Source organism: Eumetopias jubatus, unplaced genomic scaffold, assembly GCF_037043125.1.
Source record: "Eumetopias jubatus isolate StellerSeaLion01/CBP00866 unplaced genomic scaffold, mEumJub1_p1.0 scaffold_14, whole genome shotgun sequence".
Lineage (NCBI taxonomy): Eukaryota > Metazoa > Chordata > Mammalia > Carnivora > Otariidae > Eumetopias > Eumetopias jubatus.
Genome location: NW_028274820.1, coordinates 46690510 through 46717161, shown reverse-complemented (window position 1 = coordinate 46717161; position 26652 = coordinate 46690510). Strand labels below are relative to the sequence as shown.

At 35.2% G+C, this 26652-nt stretch overlaps 1 protein-coding gene across 1 annotated transcript; it reads right to left on the bottom strand.

Annotated features, from left to right (window-relative positions):
* Positions 1-311: 311 nt before the first annotated feature.
* On the bottom strand, positions 312-25253 carry TMEM106B (transmembrane protein 106B). The gene is made up of 8 exons (XM_028119671.2): positions 25015-25253; positions 21866-22087; positions 18839-18902; positions 11763-11922; positions 7755-7895; positions 7452-7501; positions 6488-6541; positions 312-6074 (listed from the first exon to the last, which is right to left on the bottom strand). Exons 2-8 carry the CDS (start codon positions 22083-22085, stop codon positions 5936-5938), a joined length of 828 nt encoding a protein of 275 aa, XP_027975472.1. The 5' UTR covers positions 22086-22087; positions 25015-25253; the 3' UTR covers positions 312-5935.
* Between the last annotated feature and the right edge of the window lie 1399 nt (positions 25254-26652).

The window sequence follows — 26652 nt, the reverse complement described above, 5'->3', positions numbered from 1 at the left end:
AAATGAATTTAGATGTGGACAAACAATGAAAGGTTCTCAACACCAACAGTAAGGAACTGGGTTTTCAGCAAAATAATTAGGGAGTAACAGCAATAGAGATTTCAAGTACAGATTCCAGAGATATTATGGAGGTAGAACATAGAATTTGACAACAGAATGAAAGCTAAGTGGATGAAAGAAAAATTAAAGATGATGCAAAAGTGGAATTCAGGTAAGAACTGAAAGGACTTGAGAGCTTTAGGCTAAAGAACTTTCAAAATCTACACTGATTTGTTTATGTCTAGAGAATTCTGAAAGTAAGACCAAGATACTTGACTGATACAAATTTATTTTTCATGCTAAAATGTTTACAAATTTTATTTTGTCATACACAATTACAAGAGCAACAGTTACAAGTAATTAAAAAAATAGCATTTGGGGGCATTTCTATTCCTTTTACTAATATAAGCATGTTTTGTTACATGAACAGCAACAATAATTACAATTACAGAACTGCTCAACTTGGAAATTTAGTGTGTTATGATGGAGGCTAACACATGATTAGCAAAGAGTAAGTGCCCAAACATGGTCTTTCATTCTGTATTATTCTTTATTCCACAATTAAAATCATGGATTGGACTCTACCCATCAATGCCATCATTCAAATATGTGACCGATCAGATCAAGTATGCATTTTAAATCCTTTTCCAAAATCTTACTTTAGTTCTACAAGAAAATATACAACAAAACACAAGGAATAGCCTGCTGATGTTTTACACCTAAAACAAACCATTACATAATGAAATTATGCATCTTTTGCAACTTTGCATTTGTTCCATCTCACACAATAATTAAATGATGATCAGTACTTACAGCACTGAGAATCACCTGACCACAGCTGACACAGTATCTCCCAGACTTCTAGTTCCTAAAATTCTGGGGGAAGTGGGATCATTTGAACAGTAATAATCTACATGGTAGTAATATTACCTCTTGGCCATTGGCCCAATACTAATCCTTTTTGTTTTTTAGTATACAAAATATGCTGAAAACATTTCTCTTAAACACATTTCAATTAATGTAATTAAACAGAAGGCAACAATTTCCTTCTAGAAGAGCTATTTGCTATGAAAAACTTGCCAAATATTTGTTAAATTAATTCGTGGAGTATTTTTAGGGTCAATATATTTTTAATTTAGAGCCTGTGCTAAACATGTGTAAAAAGAACTACAAACATAATCACACTAGTTTTTTTTAAAAAATGGAAATTACCATTTTCATCCCTATAGTAATTTTATAAATATATCACTGGCTTTTATCCAAAGTAAGGATAAATTTCAAAAATCCACTGTGAAATTTACATTCTCACTAAGCACAAAAATACACAAATATTAGTTCTAATCAGAAATTTCAGCTAAGTGAAAATTTTTACTTTTAAGTAAGTAGATCTGGGATATAGAAGTAAAATTTTTGATCGAAGCACATCACAAATATATTGTTTTCATGTAAAAATAAATTTTTTAAAGAAATAATGTTTAACAGTCTTTTAACCCCATCTTAAGCATATATTTTCCTTAAGTCTCAGATAAACATCTCATTTAAAATCTGATTTTACAAAAAAGAGAAATAAAAATTATTCTTAGATGTATTTGAGCCAAGTAGTTACTGCTTCCAGTATTATGACCTAAAAATCATGACACTATGGTAAGTAACCGTGGTTTGCAACCTAATACCCTGAAATTCAATTCACAATGCTTACCAAAGAAGTCTGATGTGTATTTGTAAATTTAAAATTTTGTATCTTTTAAAAAGAAAAATACTGTATAACAGATTAAGTATGAATTTTAAAAACTTTAAAATTCACTGGTAAACCATTTTTATCATACCAAAGATCTACAAAATAAAGTATCCTAATAGTATTTTTGAAAATACTATCAAAAGCCTCAAAATATTATATATCAAGTGCAACAACTAATAAAATTTTACAAACAAAACATTTTCAAACGCTGGAAAGAAAATACGCTAATTGTAAGAGCAATGATGTTTGAGTCAATCAGACATGTTTTGAATCTCAAATCTGCCCCTTCCAAAGCTTATGCATATTTCTTCTCTAGAACTGGACCTCCTCAGATAAAAAAATGGGGGGCATTGTCAGTATCTACTTTAGAGGGCTCTTCTGAATAATAATCAGATAATGCACGTAAGAGATTACTACAGTATCTGACACATTAACAAATATTAGTTATACTAACAGTGACTTACTTTGGGGTCAAGCACCTAACAAACTATTTCCTTAAATAGAATCATTATAAAGAATTATTTAAGAATTTTTTAAAAATTGGTAATAGAAGACAGGTGGGGACATGCCCTGCAACAAAACACCCCCAGAATTATATTGCAATAATGATACTTTCATTGTGTTTTGGCAATCACTTTCCCTCCATGTTAACACTGTACTGGATAGATCAATTCCAAACTACAATTCAGAAGATCTAAATTTTATTTTGTCATGAACTCTTACAGAAAATAATGATCTCACTGGCCGAAACAAAAACACAGAAAAACTGCTCACAAATAAAACCACAGTCATTTACATGTTATGTACTATAGTAAAGATGGTTATTTAGCAATTTCAAGCAATTTAGCTGGTATCTAATATTTTCACACTGTTCTTATTTCAAATCTCAAATACATTAATCTCTATTTATAAACAGCCTCCTTTGACAACCTATCAGCCATACCTTTATTGGAACGATCAAAGAGTATAAATTTTAATAGAAGAAATCAGCTATCGATTATGCTATACCAAAATATTGTACAAGTGCTCATTTTTCATTAGGAATATTTCAGGTACCAAGTTAAAGGTACCCACATCTTAGTCCATCTGTATTATTTTGATTGTCACTATTAACTGAGTGTTTTCTCTGAGTTTTAATCATACTAACCTGAGTCAACAGGGCTTCCTAATGGACTCTATTTTATTTACTTATTTATTTTTTAAATGACAGAGCACATACACAAACCGAAAAACGAGATCTGGCCCCAATAAAACTATTTACTAAGTATGTGATCTTCCCCAAGTCCCTTCACTTCTCCATGCCTCTCCTTCCTCTTCTAAAATATATGAAAGAGCTCCAGAGAAGAGCACAGTGTCTGATACACAGAACATCAACAGACATCTGTGATACAGTATGGATCTGCTTACAATGACCAGTCTATTACAAGGGTAATTTAAGGGAAAATGATTCTTGAGAGTTTCAGAAAAAAATATAACATCTTTACCGTATCCTTTGAAGAAGATCTGAGAGCAGTTTTAAAAAATGTATCGAGATCTACCCTATCACTATATAAGAAAAAATTCCCTGGGCAATGCTTCTTCATTCTTCCCTGTGTGTGTGTTTAACAGCTATAATTCTGTTTCACCTGAATGTGTTTTGGTAATTTTATTAATTTACAGCCTGCTCTGTTCCAGGCTTATTCTGGCAAGTTACTTCAATGTTTGTTTCTGAAAGCAGTCACAGGTGATCCTCTTCTCCTCTACTATTGGTTTTCATGTATTTTAAATTCTAGGTTTTTCTACCTTTATTTCATGGAAAGTAGGTAAAATAAAGAGTTTTTAGTTTAAAACATGAAGAAAAAATATTGAAAACTAAGTCACTAAAAGCAAATGTTCCCTCACTTTGTCTCTTCAGCAGACTCTATGCATGCACTCTAAAAGGATACCAGAACCACAAATCAACAGAAAAATCCATTTAATTTACACTGCATACTTTTCCAAGGTTAAAAGATACAGAACAGAAAAATAAATCAGGATTGATTTCTGAGGAGGCATTATCTGAAGGATGAGTTTGAAAAAATGGTGATTTTGAAGTAAATGGGACATGAGGGCAAGGAGAGAACACAACAGAATGATAAAAATTTTTCAAATATCTTATGATTTTACACAAAGTCACTGAAATACTCTTATTTCCAGGTAGACAGGTGACCAGTCAGGTGTACAGAAAGACTCGGAAGCCTAAAATAAATGACTGTTAAAGTCACAGGATTAGAAATTTTGAGGCAAAAGAGGATCCAGATAATACTCATTAAAAGATGTCAAAAGACAGAGAATGAGGGAAAATGAGAATGATTTGAAAAATAACAAATAGAATCAATATATGAGGGAAGTATGCAGTTTCAAGGAAAATGGGAGTAATCAAAAAACACATTAAGACTGGGTTTGACTAGTGAGTCTGTACAGATGTGATGGGGTGACTTTAATAGCAAAGATGGATCAGTTAGCAATGGATTGAGGTAAGACAAGCAGTTAAAAAAAGTTTGTGCATTCCACCCATTTAAACTGTTCACTCAGGAAAACGTGGAGAAAATGATATGAAAGCTAAGGGGGCACCTGAGTGTTTCAAGGCAGAAGAGAGGCTTCATTTGCTCCAAATAGTTAAACAAAGCTTGTGTGTTACAGCTGAGAGTCCAACTGATAAATAGTATGTTTCAGACCTAAATTAGGCACTTTGGGGGAGGTGGAACCTGACTTCTGTCTTGAGGGAACAGAAAGAAATTAATCTTACGCCACTTATTATTTATTTATTTATTTATTTGGTATCATAGTCGGCCCCCACCCTCAGTGGAATTTATTTACAAGGTAATCAGAATTTGTCAAGTGAAAAGGCAAGAAGCCCGAATGGAAAATATATGGTATTGAAAATATAAAACAAAAATAAAGCAAAGTGAAAAAAGTCAATAATTTACACTTGGAAACAATTTTAAATAAAATCCAAACAAAAAAATGGAAAATTTTGAAATATAACTGTTACAGGCATGGTATCCATGTGATGTGCAAAGTGACTAAATTTTTAAAAAGGATAATATAGGTTTTATTTTGATATAGCCACCATTATTTAATGACAAGATTTCTTGGATAACTTCTACCAAAGACGTGATTTCCTCCTTAAAACAGGCATAAAATGGATGACGGGAGTGACTCGGGTACCTAGGAGTTGTGAAAAGTGTCCAAAACTTGTTAATTTGAAAAGCAACATTAAAAAAAAGTGGAGCATCAAAATACTTTATTTCAAAACTACTTTATGCCTAATCCCATATGTAACTGGAACCATATTCATATTCTATAAGTTTCTGAATTTCATTTTCCCATTTTATTTTTATGAGCAACTTACTTCATTTTGAATCTGTACTTTATGACATTTATTAAAGCTGTATAAAAGCCATGCACAGTTTATTTACAGTATTGTACATTAACTATGTTTGAAGACCACACAAAAATTTCACAAAACTTACTCATATGGAAAGACATGTGAAACGGGGCTTTAAAAAATTTTAGGTGCAGAATTTTGCAAAGATTATTTTGGTTTCTAGTGTTATGCAAGCATTAGCTTGAAATAAGATCGACAAAAACATGCAAATGAGTAGAATTTCAACAAATGAAAAACTACAAATGTTTTAGCTAAAAGCTAAAATATCTTGAAATACTACTATGTAGCAATGGCAATTTATAAAACAGAAAAAAAGGTTATTTTTTAAAAGTCATGAATAATAGGCTCTCAGTAATATTCTATAAAAACATTCAGAAATAAAGTTTCTCAAATTCTGTTCATCATCAAAATTATGTTTCCAGTAGTGACTGAAGCTTGAATTGTAAATAATTATTTACTGTCCAACATGGGAAGTCTCAATGTCCCCCTCTGGGGAGAGGGGGAGAAGAAAATCAATCGGCAAATTTAGATTCAAGTAAAAGATCCTGGTACAGATATCATGAACACAGAGTAGAATGTTGCAATAATGTACAAGTCCACATACTTTTAACTGTACCCCTAAAATGAAGTGTAAACTTTAGGTTTGTTCAATTTAAGATCTCCTATCAGGAAGTAAGTACCTCATCCTTCAGAGTTCAGGAAAATTTTAATAGGGATTTCTTCTTTTCCAGTGGCATCTGTTTTAGTTTTTACTGTTGTGGCTGAAGTACATTTAGATACTCAGATTGCCCCAACTGGTAAGTTGTGTTCCTTCCACAATCAACATATTGGTACCTCTCCTGGGATATCTGTTCAGAGTGCCCAAAGTATGTTGTTGTCACAGTAACTCTAAAAAAGAAAACAACGACAACATTAAAACTCAAATGGGGAGAAACATTGAACAGTTAAATATAAAAAGTTTTGTAAAGTGTAAAGTGAGATTTATATCTCATGTTGCTTTTGTAAAGTGGATGCTGAGCTCTGTTCAGGAGAGCTCTGTTCTCCTCTCTAGTCCAACCCCTTCCACTTTCCAGCATTCTTGTAAGATCCAGATTTCACCGCTGAGTAGCCATCCTTCACTGCTTCTCTGAGCTCCCCATTTCCTCATTCATAAAGTGGAATGGTATTTACTTAACTCATAGCACTTTTGTAGGGCTTAAAACCAACTGAACTGGTATTTGTAAAGGTGCTGTGTATGCTCTAAGCCAATGTTCTAATCTAAAGTTTAACAAAGAAATATCTCAAAAAAGATTGATACTTACTGCATCATGAGTACTATGTTATGCACTTTGATGGATATCAGTGTACAGAAATCACTGTTAAAAAGAAAAAACAATGTGAATAAATGCAAGCTATGATATTACAAATTTAAAATAATTTAATTATGATTCTTCCCATGTTACAGCTAATAGAGATTCTATAAAGATATAAAGTGGGGCACCTAGGTGGCTCAGCTGGTTAAGCATCCTATTTGATTTTGGCTCAGGTCATTATCTCAGGGTCCTGGGATGGAGCCCAGAGTCAGGCTCCCTGGTCAGGGGGCAGTCTGCTTGTCTCCCTCTCCCTCTTCCCCCACCCCAGCTTGTGCATGCGCTGTCTCTCTTTCTAAAATAAATAAATAAATCTAAAAAAGAAGATATAAGTAAGGATATTCTAGACGTGCTTTCCTACTACAGCAGTTGTAAAGTTGTTTAACATAGGCTACAAATTATTACTTTTTATTCACCTTTTGAAATTTTAGTAAAGTCTGTTAGTTACTCAGAAATTCTGTTAGCCTGATATCAAATGATGATAAAAATGTATCTTTTTTTTAACTTAACGAGAGTCAATAATCAGACCCAACTGAAAAGCTTCAGAACTTCAAACCAATAAGAGAGTATTATAAATTACTAGCACTTTTAGTTTTCCTATACTAAAAAGTCAACACATACTAAAATGTATGAGAATATGGTTCTCATAGTAAATAAAAGGTGACATGGTATATCTGATCTTTATTCTGAAAAATAAGTAAAAAGCAAATATTAAGTATATAGGTACACATAATGTACATAAGTATGATGTATGTTGACAGGGGAGAAGAGAAAGAGAAGATCAGAGAGAGGCCACAAGTATTCCAAATGTGGTTTCTTGACTGCTAAGATTGCAGGTATTTCAAAAGATACCCATATGCTTTATTCTTCATACTTTATAATTTAATGAGAAAAATTATTAAAAATCAAAACTTACTACATATAACTCATTTCCTCTGCTATGATAGTAGGTACTGTATAATCAATCTGAAAGGCAAAAATGAAAATAAGCCAACTGGAAAAATGATCAAAGCATCAAATATTTCAGACACCTTTCACAATTTCAGAGTTTAGAAATCTTTCCCTTTGCAAGGTTGATTCTAAGACTTTCTCTTATACATGGAAGGGACACATGTCAAGGTCAAGTTTCTGAGGAAATCCTCCCCCTCCCTCAAGTTAATACAGTAGACAAAGTCAAGACTCATGAACTCCTCCAAAGTATTTCATGATGGAAGCTTACTTGTTTCATATCCAGGGGGCCAATATTGGTTATGTTGTTTAAGCGTGCCTTTCCGATAACTGTTTTTGAAAACTGAACTTGTGCAGTGATGTTTTCAACTTCAACAGAATAATAGTTATTGTTTGTTATATTTAGTGTGTTCTGCAAAAGAAAGAAGACAGAAAATGTATAAGCATAACAAATATGTATTCAAAATTAATTTTAAAAAATGACTTCAAAAAAAAGACTTCAGCTGTGGCCATGATTCAGTTATTAGGAGGAAGAAAAGAATTGCCAAAAGTAACATAGGACATTAAATGAACTGATTATTTGGCTTTATGAGGAGTACTATGTATATAATATGCTGATAATAAACACAGAATTAAAAAAAATAGGCCCAGAAAATGTACATTATAGGAATATAGAAATATCAATGTTAGAAAATGTATTTGTGGTCTTAGTAAAAGTTCTGTAAAAATAATTTTTAAATTTCATCTAAATTTTTGCTAAATGTTTATAGATGTCTGTGAAGTAAGTTACTTCCCATTCTATTAAATACAAAGATAACCAAAGAAATTGGTTATTTTAACTTATGTGTAAGTAGTGATTTCCACTGGGTCACTGTGGAGAAGAAAGGGATAGATTCAAGTCTGTTGGAAAGAAATGGAGCTACATCGTTTCTATACTTAATAGCTGGGGCAACTTCTGTAATTCCAATTCATGATTATCTCATATTATTTTAGAAAGCGGCCCATGAAGAAAAAAATGTTAAATCAAGAAACAACAGATAATGCATAAAACATGTGAAGCAGTCACCATGAAACAAAATCAATAGGAACTAAATGATAAATCTTAAAATACTCGTAAGGCAGACTGCAATGGTTACCATCTATACAAAGAGTCCTTACAAATTGAGAAGAAAAAGATAAAGTCTTAAAAAAAATATATATATATAACCAAGAAACACTCAAAAATTCTCAAGTTCATTTGTAGTTGGGGAAAAGTTCATTTTAGTACAAAAGGAATATTGCTTTATATTCATTAAACTAGTAAAACTTATAGAAAGCAACAAATTCTATTCCTGGCAGGAATATGAGCAAAAGGGTCTATTTTTACATTCCTGGAAAACATGTGAAGCCTTCCAGCCATTCTGATAGGGTTCTAGCAATATCCATTAATATAAAAATAATGTATATCTCCTGTGACCTAGCAATCCTACTTGAGCATTTTATTCTAAAGAAATAACATTGGGATGCTAATGACAGTAGTGGCAAAAACAAAAAAAAAGACTGAAAATAAAGCAAATGCCCATCTACAAAAATAATGACTGAACAGTATTAAATCATTACATGGAATATTATGCAGCCCTTTAAAAAGAACAGATTAACTCTAAGCCAGAAAATTAGGAGATTTCTACAAGGTATTAACAAGTGAGAAAACCAAGATGCATTAAATATGTACAAAATAGTATTCTTTTGAAAATAAATATTAAGAAAAGCTAAACATGGGAACTTATAAATTAATATGAATATGAAGAAAGATGGAAAAATGCAACTATAGGGTAAATGGAAAGAAGAGAGAAAACAGTCTCAGTAAAAAAGGATAAAAAAATGTCAGCAATCAGTGATTTTATGTTCACATTTATGCATTAATTTATAGTTAGAGAATTTTTAAAATTCCATAATGTAGTAAAAATAGCCTTTATCTAAATACATAAAAATTTTCATCTACTTAGCTCTTAATACCCATGTCAATTTAATTTCTAGATACTATAGGAAAGGGATTGTTAATTTGATGTCAATGGACCTTCAATACAGGCCAAAGAATGGGATTCAGAAGAATCTTGGAATCTTTTGTACATGCAAAATAACATTGGTATGTGTCTTTCTCTGAAGTGCCCATAGCTTTCATCAGAGTATTAAAGAGATCAATGATGCAAAACTGGATGAAAACATACTTGTAAGAATTAGAAAAAGATGTACCAAGGATTAGAAAGATAACAAAGATTAACATTAAGACAGACAAGAAAAATAAGACAGAAATTTTAGTACTATCACAGACATTTTGTTGCTGAGAGCAGTGAGAATCCACTTAATTTGTAAGTCAAGAGCCCACAATCATAAGCTTTTAAGTAATGATGATTTTTTTATCAAAGGCTTTAAATGATGTGTGATCTTTAGTTAGCAAATTTCTGTTTAGGAATCTATCCTATAGAAATAACCTGAAATGGAAACAAAATATAAGTAAAGATGTTTTCTGAATACTTGTAATAGTAAAATTAAACATCTATTAAGAAATGGTTGAGTAAATCGTAATACAGCCATATACAAGACTACATGAGGGCACTTAATATGGGAAAATGTAATGAGATCTCACTTAAGGTAAAATGTACATGTGTATACACTTACACACGTGTATCCCTTATGTACATATGAAAATATTTTACTACATTTATCAATGTGTGTGTATACAAATGTATATATGCATTATCAGCAAATATATGTATACGTTATAGGTCCCAGGTAGAAGTAAAAATATACTTCACAGTATTTTTCAAATGTATAATGATAATTTAATATATTCAGAAGCAGAAAGACAAAGACAAATGTTACTAAAAGAGTAAATAGTACTAATGCATATTACTCAATTTAAGAAACAAAAGAAATATCTTATAATTCCATTTTTCAAAATACTGATAGAGAACCCAAGGAAAGCTCAACCTCTTATCTCACAATTATCCAGTCAAACTTAATAAACATGTTTATCTTATATAATAATGCTGTTTCTTATTTATTGTTCAGTCTTTCTCAGTTAAGTGTTAGTATCCCAAAAAGTGGGAATTCCTGAGTAATTACTGAAAATAAAACATGATATTTACATTTAAATAAACTGATATTTAAAAGGGAACATCACATGACTTTTATTTTTTATTATACATTTATAATATTTGATACTAAAACAAGTTTTGGAGATTGGCCAGAAAAAAATCTGGCCACTGTTTTAAACACTATTCAAAAAGAAAAATACATTCCTCATTCCAGATGGCTGTTAAAGTGAGAAAATACTCAATAATTCTCCAGTCATATGAAATTGATTTACAATTAGCATTGTGTTGTTTTATGCACATTTTTTCTGTAGTTTTTTTTTTTTTTTTAAAGCCCTTAGATTAACAACTTTTGGTGGTAAGCAATGAGAATAAATGGACCCATGGGAGTTCCTTTTTTCCTGTAATTAGTGAGTAATTCCACTTTAACATGCCATTTCCCTACCCTCCTGTCCCTCCAAGCCTCTCCCCTCAACTACAACTAGCTATCTGTATTTCCACCTCAAGCATATGAACCACCCCCGCAAGGAAAACCAACTAAAATCCAGTATCACTCTTCCAAACAAACCACTGCCACACAGATGCACCCTGAGGCCTGAAACCATACATAATTGCTAATAGCATGACCAATACACATTTTCCTTTTTGATAATTCAGTGGTTTGCAAACCATGCTTCTTTTCAAACAAATGTTAACATGTAAACAGGCAGACCTTCTCTGAGGGTTTGTCTGTTGTTTTCAGGAGTGGGAAGGCTGTAGAATACTTTTAAAAAAGACTGTCCAGGAAAACACTGCAGATATTTTCCCACATACTAATTTATAAGAGAAATCAAACAGTCACTTGTACTTTAAACACCATAAAGGAAGTCTGTTAAAATGGCAAAAAATTTATTTCACCAAATACAAGGAAAAGAAAATGGTATATCTATCACATTTATAGAATCAACTATTTTTGCACTTTGCTAGGAATTAGTTGGAGTCAAATGTTGAAAGTAAACAGATTGTAAATGTGTTTTTTTTTTTTTATGCCAGTACTTATTATTGCCATTATCAGCAGAACCAGAAAACGATAGAGAAGATCAATAGCAGACATACAGAAAGCAAACTGACCAGGGCCACATTTAATATTCTCTCAGAGGGACAAAGGTGTACTTAGTATCATAAAGGAATGTAGTCAAATATTTTTAATGTAAATTTGTACTTACCGTGATATTTAAATATACTGTACGCTTTTGAACATCATAACTGACGTATGCGGATTTTACGCCAATGTATTTCACGTCAATAGAGCGAGGGAAAAGGAAAAACACAGCCAATCCAGAAAGGAGCAGACAGACAAACACAGAAGCCATCACATACAGCTTTCTGAAAAGAAAAATGGAGTATTGAAATACATGTGCATCAAAAATTACATAATGAAACACTGAGAAGATATTTTCAACTTGAATTTTTCCCCAATACGCTAGCAGGAAAAGATGTATAATTTTACCAACCTTTTACATTATAAAAGTATTTAGTAGGGTTGGGTCTGGTCTATTAGGTGTTAAAATGTTCTCCTTAAAAGCTGTATGTATCTTTTTGGAGTCTGGGACTTCAGGGTTATTGCAGAACATTTACTACAGTGTTTCTTAAACCAAGCTGTGCACTAGAATTAACTAAGCTGGGGAACTTTATAAAAACTGGATTTCAAGACTCCCTTCTCTCCCTTCTGAATTCACTAAAGCAGAATTTTCACATGTGGGTTTTGCCATTTTATAATTCCCTAAAGTGACTGCTCATCAGAACCTGTGAAGCCCTTAAAAACATAATGACATAACCACATGCCTCATCAAGCCACACCAAGACTAAATCTCTCATCCCAAAGTACTTATGTACTCAGTTTTTAAAACAGTGTTTACATTAATCAACTCCGCTTTGATGATGTTGTTAAACTGTTTCTTTGAAATCAGGAAAGGGGTAGTATGCAGATATAAGACAAGAAAAAACAACTTTCCACGCCTTTGCTACTCTTCTAACTCCCCTTGAAATATATCTCTTCTATCTCTTGCTCTTTATTTCCAATCTCCAGAGATAAAAATTGCCTCTATCTTCAAGTTTACCCTCAAAATTAGGGTTTCAAAATACAATTTTCCTGGTTTTTCCAACAAATAACTCTCAACTTAAAGCCCACAGCACCTCTGTTTCTTTCTTTCTAGGTCTTACATGTCACTTATCTTTTCCTTATGCTCTAGTCATTTAAAAAATTCTCATTTTATCCTTTCTTCCATTCTCTCTTCCCCACCAACTCCCAAATTCCTTAATAGATATAAGCTTTGCATGCCCCACAGCGCTATTTTCAAGTGACTCTTGAAAATGTTTCATACATGTTTGAGTATATTGTCTAAGAAATGAGAACAAAACAGTTTATTAAAAAACAAAATAAAACAAAGATTCACTACATCACTACTACTAGGCCCATACTGTTGTCTTGAGTGAACAAAGAGAAGTACCACTCACTCACTAGATTTCTTCCCAACCTGAGTAGGGTGGTGATCACTACCGGATTACATACTATATAGTTTAAGCACATGTTTATATATCTACCATATACCAAAACACCTAAAAAGGTATTAAAAAAAAAAAAGAGTTCAAAAATCAGATTAAAAAAATCTGAATTTTGTTGATTTTATTATTTTAGTGTTTTTATTTTAATTACTTAACAGCCAGGTGAGTCCACCGTGATTTATGTAGGGCTTAGGGACTATAAATCAGCTCCAGTTGTTAATATATGATCAATGTTCTAAATTTACTCTGTACCCCAAGATTACGGCCATTAACAATTATATCGAATCTTATGATATATAAGATTCATTTTATAAATGAATAATAATTTTTCACACAGTATTTCCTATCAATTGAAAAATTGGCTAGTTCACTGAAGAATATAGATCTCTACTACAAAATTCACCAATAATAATTCTTCTTATGATTCTAGGGACAGTAACCAAATTCCAGGAGCTACACTACTTATAAAGGTTATGTGGCTTATTTGGAGTTAAATTACATTTCTACTTCTGCCATTTCCTGCTTATAACACTTTTAGGCAATTTACTTTTTTTCCTCCACTTTAAAATCTGCAGGTTTTGAGGACTGAATGATACAACTAAAGCTTGTAGACAAAAACAATCAGTAAATATAATTTCCTAACTACCTCATCACAACTCCCCCAATCTACAAATAATCAGTTGTTTATAAAATATTGTAATTTTACTAAAACTTTATTGTTTTTTCATTGCATATCTGAAAGTCCCAAAAATTCTTAAAGGGCTTCCTATAGTTTTCAGATTTCTTTGCTTATTAACGGTGTCAAGATCTGGACCTTAATATTTTCTCAAGCTTCATCTCTACCCCTTCCAACAGCACTGTGCATCTGAGGCATACACTGACTGCCAGCATGTCCTTGCACATGCTATTCCCTGTCTGAACTGCCCACTTCCACTTTCTGTTTTCTACTTTTCTAAGATTCAGCTAATGTTTCATCTTCTTTGGAACCTTCCTTAATTCCATAAAATAATTCCGATAGATACTACTCTGCTCTCATAGCACTCTGGAAAATACCTCTAACAGGTAAGAGAGAGATATTGTAATCACTTGCTTGTCTGTCTCCTCTACAAAATCGTAATTCCCTTTTACCAAAGATACCTTTGTTAAAGCTGTATCCCCAGGCCCTAACAGTGACTGAACACCTAGGTGCCTTCCATAGTATTTCGTAAAATATGGAAAATTTATTTTGTTCCCGCCCCCCACCTTTTTCAGGGCCTTCAATTACGTATTTAGAGGCCACCTGAATTTGTCCCCATATTACTGATGGCCTGTTCATTTTTTTTTCAATCTTTTTTCTCTTCGTATTTCATTTTGGATACTATGGCTATGTCTTCAAATTAATTCCTCTTTTCTTCTGAAGTGTCTAATCTGCTGTTAATCTCATCCCATGTAGTTTTCATCTGAGATGTTTAGTTTTCATCCCTAAACATGCTACTTGGATCTTTTTAAAATATCTTCCATGTCTATCCTTAAGCTCTACCTTCTTGAAATTATGGGATAGAGTTAAGATAACTATTTTAACTATCCTTGTCTAATGCTTTCATCTATGTCATTTATTGGTCTGTTTCTATAAGTGATCTTTCTCCTCATTATAGGCTATATTTTTCATCCTCTTTCCATGCTTGGTAATTTTTTTTTTTTATTCATTTGAGAGAGAGAGTGACCGAACACAAGCAGATGGAGAGGCAGAGGCGGAGCGAGAAGCAGACTTCCCGCTGAGCTGGGGGCCCGACATGGGGCTCGATCCCAGCACCTGGAGATAGTGACCTGAGCCGAAGGCAGACACTTAAAACATCTGAGCCACCCAGGTGTCCCTCCATGCTTGGTAATTTTTAACTGGATATCAGACATTATTTTACCATGTTGAGTGCTGGATATTTTAGTATCCCTACATATATTCTTGAGCTTTGTATTGGGATACAGTTGAGTTTCTTGAAAAAAAATTTGAACCTTTCGAGGTTTGCTTTTAGGTTTTGTTAAGCATGCGCACTGCAGCTTTTAATCGACGGCTAATTTATTCTGTTACTTGGGAAATAATCTGAGTACTCTCCACACAATTCCCTATGGATTATGAGATTTTCCACAGTGATTGGTAGAAACTATCCCTGGCCGTAAGTGGGCTGAGGACTGTTCCCTCTGTTCTGTTTGGCAAGGTTCTTCCTTCAGCCTCAGGTACTTTCCTCACACATATACACTGATCAGTACTCAGCTAAATACTCAAGGAGTACCCAGTGTAGCTCTCTACCCTCTGGTACTCTGCCCTACTAACTCTGGTCTTGGCCTCCTAGATTCTCAGTACCATGTATCTCCTTAGTTTAGGGGGACTGCTAAGCTCTGCCTGGGTTCTTTCCATTGTGCTGTGGTCTGATATCTTTTCCTGGACAATAAGGTGGTACAATTATAGGGCTTACCTCATTTGTTTTCCTTTTCTCAGATATCACTGTCCTGTACTGCCTGATGTCCACTACCTAAAAATATTGTTTATCTGTCCAGTTTTTTAGTTGTTTTAGACAGAAGAATAAATCTAGTCCCTGTGATGATTCCATCTTGGTTGGAAGTAAAAAATAAAATTTGATTTTGTACTTTTATCCCTTTGTTTTTATGCTAAGAATCTTATTCCCTAATGGCATGAGTATATATTTATCTGCTTTTCATGTAAGTTTCAAAATCATACTAATATTACTCTGAACAATGCAGCTATTGAGTGCAGTTTAAACTTTTGTTGTAGTTGTCTTTGTCATTTAGAACACATCTTACTAGACACTGACAGTCAAAATGAAATATTTTCAAGTCATGTAAAGTGATTCTTTTATCTGTGGTTATGCCACCAACTGGATATACAGTTGGAATCATTAGAATCATTTGTTTCAGTTTGTTTCAACTTTCAGGAATTGTTTTTTCTTTTTACTTCTGATTTCATCTTTTAAGTTCTATTTTAAAAAAATGTACTTCTAAAGCCCAAACAATATAAATATTGTTTGTAAGACATCTCAGTTACTTACCTATTCCCTCTTCCAAGTCCCTCCCAAACTCTGAGTAATCATTTTATTAGTCTTTGGTTTATCAATCCACTGTCTCTCTCCTCTGTATGCATGTGTGTGTTTTCAGATAAAAATGTACTCTGGATATCAACTGTAGTAAAATACAGAGTTCTTCCTCGTTCCATTTTATCATCGTAGACATGTAGTGTAACTTACTCTACCAGAACCTTATCACTGGCCGTTTACATTATTTCTAGTCCTTTGCGATTACAGACACTGGCACAGTGAATAACTTACACAAAAGCCACTTACTATATTTGACAATCATCCTTGGAATAAAATTTTCAAAGTAGAATTCCTGAGCCAAAGGGTAAATGTATATGTAATTTTTCTAGATAACGCCAAATACCCCTTCACTAACTTCACACTAACAAGGCATGAGTGTGCTCTTTTCACATAGTACTGCCAACAAATTCACTGTCAAAATTTGGAGTTCTGGCTAATCTGATAGATAAGAAATGGTATTTCAATGTTGTTTTAATCTGTTTTTCTCTTATGAGCAAGACTGAACATCTCACATGTTTAAAGGGCATCTGTATTTCTTTCTTGTGGACTAGTCGTTCATAATATCTGTGATAATAATGTGCAGACATCACTTCCCAGTTTGCCATTTATATTCTGGCTTCAATTAAGGTCTTGTTTTCACCTTGTAAAAGTTAATCTAGGCCTTGTCAAATTAATCTTTTCTGTCCTCACTGGATTCTGAATTACACGTAGAAAAGTTTTTTCAGGGGCGCCTGGGTGGCTCAGTCGTTAAGGGTCTGCCTTCGGTTCAAGTCATGATCCCAGGGTCCTGGGATCGAGCCCCGCATTGGGCTCCCTGCCCAGTGGGAAGCCTGCTACTCCCTCTCCAACTCCCCCTGCTTGTGTTCCCTCTCTTTCTGTCTCTCTGTCAAATAAATAAATAAAATATTAAAGTTTTTTCATCCTAGAATTTCATCCTAATTTCTTGAATATTCATAACCATCTACTACATATTTAATAATAAAGGGTCAGATCAACTTTTTTCAAATCCTTTTCTTTCTATGAATATTTAAATATGCTGTTCTACTGGTTACTTGTATGGAGCACTGTGGTCAAGAAGCATGCCAATCTGATTTTCTGTCCCTTTTAAATTAATTGATCCTTCTGCCTGGGGTTTTTCAAAGGGTTTTCCTGTTTGTTTTTTTTTCTTTACTTTCAAAGTCCAGTAATTTCACTAGGATACGTAGAATGTTTTAAGATCATGGCATGTCTTTTCAATATGTAGGTTTCTGTCCTGTTTTACCTCAGGGAAGTGTTCTTGAACTGAATGTTTAGTATTTGTTCCATTTGATTCCTTTGATTTTCCTTCAGGGGCTTCAAAATTACATAGGTGTTCAATTTTCTTTGCTTGTGTTTATCTCACTTTTCATTAATTTGTGTGTGTTTTCATTTCCTCCTTTGTAACTTCTATTTCCTTTGCCATACTTTCCATGGTATCTATTTGCACTTGTTCTTCCAGTCTTGTCTTCATTTCTGATATTAGTTTTTTCTAATTCAGGAGTTCATAGTCTCTTTTCATGTCCTCATGTTGTTTGGTCATCTCATTTCTGAGGTTTTCAATTTCTGACTCCTGCAGTTCTTTCATAGCTTCTACAGTTTTAATTTCTTTACAACATTTATAATATCGTTACAGTTTTCATGTTTCTGATATTCTTCTATTAGCATTTTCAGTTCACTTTTTCACTGTCTTTGTATGATGCTTCATTGCAATACTTTTTTCTTGCTCATGTTTAAATGAGATGTTTTTGTACTTTTAATAGAAGCTTGCATTTTAGGGGATGAGGATAAGCCAGGGTGGCCTGCCTAGCTTCACTGCTCAAAACTCCACCTTCTATTGTAATACAAAATTTTTTTTTTTTTTAAGATGGCCTATATGTATATATACTTATATAGTTGTGAGATTCTCTCTCTAGTTTTTGAACCTTTTCTTCCCTTTTCCCTATTCTTTCCCTATACAAAATGGATTCAATCCCCAGCAGGCTTTTCCTTAGGAGATGTCTGTCCTTTTACAACAAGAGTTTCTGGTGAGTATTCCTAAGGTCTTTGAGGGATCCAATGGTCTAGTTCCTTCTGATCTTAAGGCCCCGTAGTGGATCTCTGTGACCTTTTCTGTGCTCTCTCCAAGGTACAGCACACCAAGAGGCCTCCCATTTTGACAGGTTATCCAGAAATATTTGCTGGAAGTGCTCTGAGTGGGATCCTCTTCTTTTGGGGTAGCAGAGCATTTGATTTGTGTATCAGGGCTCTCAGGACCTTAAACAATTCTTTTTGTTTCCCTTCACAAATCCACACAGCTGCTAACATGTTTTGATCCTTGCTCCATTTTTATTCTGGGGTGAGTAGGAGAACCTTAACACCCATTTTTGATGAAAATGCTTCTGTTTCCTACTGCTATTCTAGGTTTCTCTGTTTTAGTAAATAGATTTGAGAAGATTCAGGTACTATGCTGCTTTGAGGACCTTACCCCAATCAGAAATCCTTTTTCTTTTTTTAAATGACACGAAGCATCAATGGCATGATTTAACAACCCGATAACTTTTATCATTTTAACAGAGTTTACTAGAGTAATTATATGTAATCTGAAAAGCAAAAAAATACCAAAAAATTTTGCCATTTTTCTTATCATCACTTACGTCCTTCTTGGCCTTAATCTCTGATCACTGTATGGAATCAATGCCACCAGCTGGTTTTCTTGCCCTAAAAATAAAAACAGGTTTAGGATTTTATTAACATAATCACTTAAAATATCGTGGCTTTCTATCAAAGTCTCGTTTAGAAGGACCAGAATACCATCTGGCTCTCATCTCATTCCTCTGGTAAATTGCTCAAAATCTCCAAAAATTACCTAGTAGACGCTGAGTTCCAAAACAAATAACGTATTTTTCATAGCTTGATGTCTAGCTATGAATACAAATAATACAATGAGAAAGAGTAATCTCTTTACTGAAAAAGATCTAAAAAGTCTCAGTTTTCAGAGGATCTGAATTTACCAAGACTATTTTCAACTGCATGTTTTCTGTTTAGATTCTCACTTGGTTATCTGGGTAAGAGCAGAAGAAATATTGCTACCTTTCTGTCCTGAAATCCTCTACACTATACTCCTTGAAAACCAAAATCAACACATAACAAGTCTAATGCTTCAAGAGCCCATACAAAATGAGGCTTCCACAACTCACTCAGGCCACACACTATCTGCAGTAAGTCAATTTAAAATCAATCCTTTATTTCTTGGGTTGGGCTATACCCATAACTTTAATGGATAAATAGATCTTTAATAAACCAATTTGTCAATCTTATCAGAACTTGGTTTTTTGTATTAACTCTTAAAGCACTACAGTCAAATTCTCTTTTAAAGCTTCCTATAATGCTTCCATTATTCCTCCCTGCCCCTTCTACAACTCTCCCCTCATTTACACTACCTCCCAACACCCACAATATGTTATGTATATGTCTCTCTGTATGTACATGTATCCTGTCTTGGTTGGCGGTATTCATTTGACTAAACTACAATCCTGCTTAAAAGCAACCTTTTAGCTACTATGCTGATATCCATACAGCTAAATGTGGATACAGAAAAACATGCAACTATGCTCACTGGCCTCGTTTAGATCACTAAACTCAAGTGGCCTTTAATTATGTCAACCATCATACAATATTCCCTAGTTCACACACTCAATCTAAGTCTCCAAAATCACAATTTTATAACTTCAACTCTCACTTCAAATCCCCAATAGCTCCTTCCCTGTCCTCACTCTTAGCTCATGATGTGGCAAACAGAAAAGAATTTCCATAAGCTCCCACTACCACATCCACCCACCTGTTTCTGTGTCCATATACTCTACTTCCCTATTACAAAGCATAAAACTGCAGATTCTCCTCTCTAAGAACAGCCCCCTGCACTTGTGCCCTACATCTAAGAATTCCCCCATCTCCTACATTATCTGTTGTTTTTTTCTCTATGGATTATTCTCATCAGCATACATATTATTCACTCCATCTTAAAAAAAAAAAATCCCTTTCCTGACCTCACAGCCCCCTCCACCTACCTTCTTTCTTCCTTAAATATACAGTTAAAACTCCTCAAAAAACCTATTTCCTCACTATATAACTTCACTCATACTATGCTCTCTTGATCCCACCCTGTACATGCTATACATGCTTATGCAACCTGCCAAGCTTTCTTTTAAAGGTCTCCAGTGGTCTCCATGTACATCACCAAATCCAATGGTCAGTTCTCAGTCCTCACATTACCTGATCTGTCGGTAGCATCTAACAGGTCCTTACTCTCTCCTACTTGGTACACTTTCTACATTTATTTCCAGGACACCAGAGACTAGAATTTCCTCCTTCTACTCTAGCTGCTTTTTCACTGTCTTTGCTAAATCTTTCTCATATCAATGACTTTGGAATGTCACAGTGCACCAGGGTTCAACACTAGGGTGTGTTGTTTTTTTTTTTTCTATTCACACTGATAAGCTTGGTGCTCTCATCCAACTCAGCTTTAAATACCACCTATATTCTGATGACTCCAGCTAAGAGCTTGCACTTCAATTCGAGACACTTATTGTAACTACCTATTAAACATATCCACTTAGATGCCAAATATGCACCCCAAGACTTATATCTCTAAAATAGAGCTCCTGATTTCTCCCTGGACATACACAGTCAAGCCTTCTTTTCTCCATCCTAATAAAGTGCTACTCCATTCTTCCAGCTGTTCAGACAAAAATACCTTCGGAGTCACTGTGATTTCCTACTAACCACAATCCACTTCTAGACTCCCAAGAAAAGCCTATTGGCTATATCACAAAAACATATCCAGATTGCTAAAATAGTCCTTTTTTCCCCCCTCTGAGCCTGCACTAATCCCTTCACTTACAAAAATCCTTTCATTCTCTAATAGCTGCGTATCCCTGAAAAGATAAAACGATCACATTCAAAGGCCAACTCATAGATCAACTTCCCCAAACCAAGGCATTTCTTAGAAACTGGTATAAACTGGTCTTATCTTCTATTGTCACTTTGTCCTTCCCTCAAGGTTTCTCCAGGGTTATCTACCAACTTCAACCAAGCAGAAAATGAGAATAGCACAAAGTATTTTTATTATTTCTATTGTTTCCACTTCTACTGAAGTTTGTGTAGCCTACAAACAGCACATTAAGATTATTCTCTTCTAAATCTCCCTATGATATGCCACAAACTGATTTTTCCCCCTATGGCCCATCTTCATTTACAATCCGTCTTCATGTAGTTCCTCTTAAGAATTAACTAATGACTAGCTTCTTACTATTCTTTAGATAATGAATTGAAAGTATTAGGTCACCAAATTACTTAAATTGTTCCCAATGATGAACATGTGATTATGACCTCTATTGATGCCAAACAGGTCTAAAAAATTTCAGTCAAGATATTGTGCATATCTGCTATTGCAGGTGGGAAAGAAAATACTAGAGGAAGACTGGTGGTTTTCATTACTGCTCTAGGAACATTAACATTTTTTTTTAAGTTTATATTTACTTCTTTGTCTCTTTAACTGAAGATAACTGATACATAGTTTTAACTTTAATTCTAAAAGACTTTTAAAACACAGAAGGTTGTGCTTAGATCTATGGGTTTTATATTATTTGTGTGAATGCCTGGAATTACTGTGTAACACATACCCCTAGGAATTCTTCCTGTTCCTTGACAAGTGGGACAAGTGACACTATCTCTTCCTGTAAATTCCACATAGGGAAACTGAGAGACGTCTCCACCTCTTCCATCTTCATTATGGACTTCATTATTAACCAGTCCATTCCTCATGTTTTCAGTTGATGTGACTCCATCATAAGCATCTTCTTTATTTGAATGCAAAGGCAAATGAGAAAAAGACTTTCCCATGTCTAAAGAAAAAGAAAAGTCTTAGGTAAACTTAAGGAAAAAAGTATACTCAAGAACATTACAGGATTTTTATACCAATCTAATATATAGAGCAAACTTCAAGGAACAGTCAAATTACTTTTTGATTAGAATTATATTTAATCAAAGTAATGTCTGAAACAAGGGAGCCAAGGGTCCAAAGTGCTTTTCTAACAAAATATTATAAAATTATGTATCAGACTTGTGATGAGAATGGACTTTCAAACATTAAAATTTGACAGAAGTCTACACTTTCTTAGGGTTCTCTGAAAATAAAATGGGCTTCACTTTTCTTACAATATTTTTTGTTTTATTCTATATTTAAACCAGTTAGTGCTAAAGGCTAAAGTTGGTTTAGGCAGATTATGATTACCTATTATATGTATCACCAGGTAAGTTTGAAAGAAGACTTCAACTACCTCCAGTTAGACCTCAGTCAGTACTTTCTAATTGAATTCTTTCTAGCCTATCTCTTAACTCAGGCAAAAGACCCTGAGGGCAAAGCATCCTGTGAAGGGAAGAGAACGAGCCCCTCAAGCAATAAGGGGTCAGCAGGACTGATGCCAAGACAATGGTGGATCTGACCTTTACTGCCCACTTGAGTGTATCCATCCACCTTTGTCCCACATTTTCCTTATATAAACTCAGAAGTATTTTCCGCACTTTGGAAACAGTTTTTCTGAGACCTCAGCTCCCTGTCTTCTCCATGGTGGCATCACTGAAATAAATTCCTTTCTTGTTTCGCCACCACTCCTCTCCTCCGCGTTTGGATTTTGTCAGTGGTGAGTGGCTGACCCTGGTCTGTTTCTGACTCCTGGAGCCAGGTTCCCTTGGAGTCCTAAGCCCTGGTTACAAGTTCAAAGTAGTATGTTTCAGCCTGTTAAAATTCATGCCCCTCTGTGATAAATAAAATCCACAATCCTTCTCATTCTCACATTTCTAGCCTTAACATTTAAACATTTACAACAAAAACAATTCAAAAACCAAACCCTGCACATTTTTTTCATTCAACAGTTGGCAGAGTTAAAATTATGAAATTAATATTCCAAGAGATTTAATATAATTCACCAATACAAAGCAGTAAAATTTAGAACATTTAAAAATTCTAGTATGATAGTATCAAAAATAACATGGGTAAAATTTAAATTTATATTTAATATAAATTTAAAACCAAGTAAGAATAAGTAGTAGTAGTACCTACACATATACCATACCTATACCAAAATAACCTCTGCAGGTGGGTAATGAAATAGTACTGCAGTTGAGTCATAAATTTTAAGGATGAAAAGGAACTTAAAAGTCATAATCCAATCTGCTGACAGTCTGTGGGAAAATTAATAAAGAGGGAAAGCAGAATTTAAAAATAAATTTCTTCTCTTCCTAAATTTGACCATGTATCTTTTATCAGTTCCTAAAAATGGATTATTATAGACATTCATACAAAGAGATAAGCATTTCTTTTAAAAATTCTCGTTGAGGGACGCCTGCGTGGCTCAGTTGGTTAAGCGCCTGCCTTCGGCTCAGGTCATGATCCCAGGGTCCTGGGATCAAGTCTGACATCAGGCTCCTTGCTCCGCAGGGAGCCTCCTACTCCCCCTACTTGTGCGCTCATGCTATTTATTTTAATAAATGAAATCTTCAAAAAATTAAAAAAAAATTCTCAGTGATTTGAGTAAGGAAAACTGACAATAATTCAACTCACACTATAGTATGAAGAAAAGTTCACTTTTTAACGCTGGCATGCCATCCAAGTGTTGGGATCATTCAAACATAGTGTGTATACAGCAGAATAGAAAAAAATCATACAACTAGTAGACAAATATAAAAGTGTAGAATGAAGATGCTTATTTTCACAATTTTACTATTAAAAAATCTACATACACACTGTCCATGTGAGTTTAAAAACTTAAAAACAAATGATTCTGTAACTTCCACAAATGCACTACCTTCTCTTGGTTTGTCTAATGACATTAAATCCAAGCCAAACCAACATTTGCCAGTCACAGGTCGTTCAGGGGTGAATTAACATCACTGTCCCCACACACTGCCCTATGAGCAATATCAGTTGAACAGGGGCTGGGGGCCTCAGTAGTGTGGCCACATAAGCATCCTTTCTGGGATCTCAGTTAACAAGGAGTGTAGAGTGTAAAGTGCATCCCACTAGAATGCTTCGGTGGGGGGTGAGGGTAGGCACAGAAGGCAGGATCAAGATCAAGTGGCTCTCAGTCTGGTCCTGTTTTCTGTCTGTATCTAACAGTTGTCTTGATGAGTCGGCCTCTGACAGGTGTTTGTTTCAGCAAGGCTAAATGACAAGCACCAGACTTGTGGCAGGTACTTCGTATCCCACCCTCCCTACTGGATTTTCCTCACAGTGAAGAAATATTTAGCCACTTTTATTCCTGGAGACTCACTCGTTTGTTTATGAAGAAGTGCTACGCCCCCTTCTCTTCCCTGTATTCAATGTTTTTATCACAATCTCTTACTGAAAACCCAACATGGATCTAAGACAGCAAGGAGAGATTTAAAAAAAAGTACATCACTTCAAAACGGGTCATTATCTTCTGCGATAACGAAGGAAGCCCGCATCTTTCATAAGCTACATAAACAAAACTCAGTAGGCACACAGCCTACTCTGGAAAGGTTAAAAGTTAAGATCAAGGCAACCATGCAAGAAAACTCAAGAACAGCAAAACCAGGGGCCAGCTGGCCACAGAAGGTGTGGGGGCCTGTAATCAACCCTATGCTCCGGGCTTGGGCCAAAGCCTGGAGCCCCCTAGACGGGAGGCTGGGCCCTGTATGAGGTGCCACAACACCGCCATCGCCCAACCCTGAGCGTCTCCTCGGTCCCCGGGCTGGCCCGGCTCCCCTGCGGCCTCTCCTCCTCTACCTCTCCGTCCCTTTCGGCTCTTACCAGGGCGCCACCGCTCAGCTCCACTCCGAAAAAGGAACCGAGGGGCTGCGCGTCCGGGGTCGCTCACCGACACGCGGGGCGCTGCGCAGTCCCGAGCTGCTCCGGCGCGCACAGCCCGGAGGACAGGGTCACGGGGTCTGCAGTCCCGATCGCTGGGGCTGGAACTACAGGCCTACAAGCGCCGGCGCGCCGCGGATTCGGAGGTGGGGGGGAAGGGCGGCGGAACGACGGCATCAGCTGAGGCCTAGGCGCCGCTGCAACCTGCATCCGCACCTGCGCAGAACGCTTTCATAGGAGGTGTACGACCCAGGAGCGTGCACTACGCATGCGTCCTTTCTCCGATTTGCTAGAGACCGGAAGCGGAGCGGCTGCGTTTGTGCCCTCCGCATTTGTTACCTTGGTCTCCCAAGACTTAAAGGTAAAAGTCGGCCGCCCTAGCCTTGGAAAATTTAAAAATAATAGTACCACTTTTTTCCCCCCCATCAGGCCTTTTCCTTTTGCAAAAGGGGAAAAAAAAACTTATCTGCCTCAACCCTCAGCTGAGCAGCCTTCTAGTTCACGCTTTAAGAGTTGTTGGTCACACTCGCGACGCTGGGTGTAGGATAAACTGGTTGGTAGATGCGCGTTTGGCAGCCGAAAAGTCACATTATTTAAAATTTAGAACCTCTTGCCCGGTAGAAAGAAATTAAGCGCAGTGGGAGCCCTGTTTGGGGGTTTTGTTTTGGTTTGGTTTTACTTGTTTTTGCACATGGGTCACCATCCTCCAGCCAGGCCTGTCCCCTTAATTCAGAGGTTACAGCAGTATGAAATCCCATCTCAAATTCCTGCAGAGAATTTAAAGCACAGTCACAGTATACATAATAACCAAGGAAGGAAGTAATAGTATTTTATTTCTCTTCTGGCAGGATCTGTGTGTGGCTGGTGGAATATGAAGATATGTAAAAGTAAGAAATACAAGTCAACATAATACACAAGTTAGTTATATCCACATGTGAGATAATAAGCCTTCTCACACAATGTTGGTGAGAATGTAATCTCATAACTTTCTGACAATTAGGCAAAATTTTTGGCACACCTGGCTGGCTTAGTTGGAGCAGTGTGGGACTTTTGATCTCAGGGTCCTGAGTTCCAGTGCCACCTTGGGTGTAGAGATTACTAAAAATAAATAAACCTAAAAAAATGTATTAAATATTTTAATTTTCTCATCCTTTAGCCTAGCAATCTCGCCCTTTGGAATTTATCCTAAAGCTAATGAGAACACTAAAAATGTTTTTGTATGAAGTGTGTTCATTTAACCTAAATGTCCACATTGGGACATTGATGAAATCATTTTCAGCACCTTGTTTAGACAAATCTTCCAAAGGTGGGGGAAGAGGGGAGGGGATGGCATCTTCCACTAACATTGTTTGAATTTTCAAAATAAATAGCTTGGCTACAACAAATCAGAATCTTGGGGACCCCCCCAGTGGAAAAGAGATACACAACAGTATTTTGTAAACATTTTTCAGAGGGCTCACAGATTTTTCTTTAAGTCTGTCCTTTAAGACCGGAGTAAAAATCCTGGCTGTAGAATAATTAAGGACTAATGTGGCAAGAAAATGGGTTATAAAACCCAATTAGATAAAGATGGCTGTATTT

Bases quoted from the DNA above. Each gene is read 5' to 3' on its own strand.
- TMEM106B (XM_028119671.2), bottom strand. From the start codon at position 22,085: ATGGGAAAGTCTTTTTCTCATTTGCCTTTGCATTCAAATAAAGAAGAT. The intron at 7,502-7,754 runs GTAAGCTTCCAT...TTTGCCTTTCAG, and splicing joins GCCCCCTGGATATGAAACAA to ATTGATTATACAGTACCTAC. The intron at 6,542-7,451 runs GTAAGTTTTGAT...TCTTTTTAACAG, and splicing joins GAGGAAATGAGTTATATGTA to TGATTTCTGTACACTGATAT.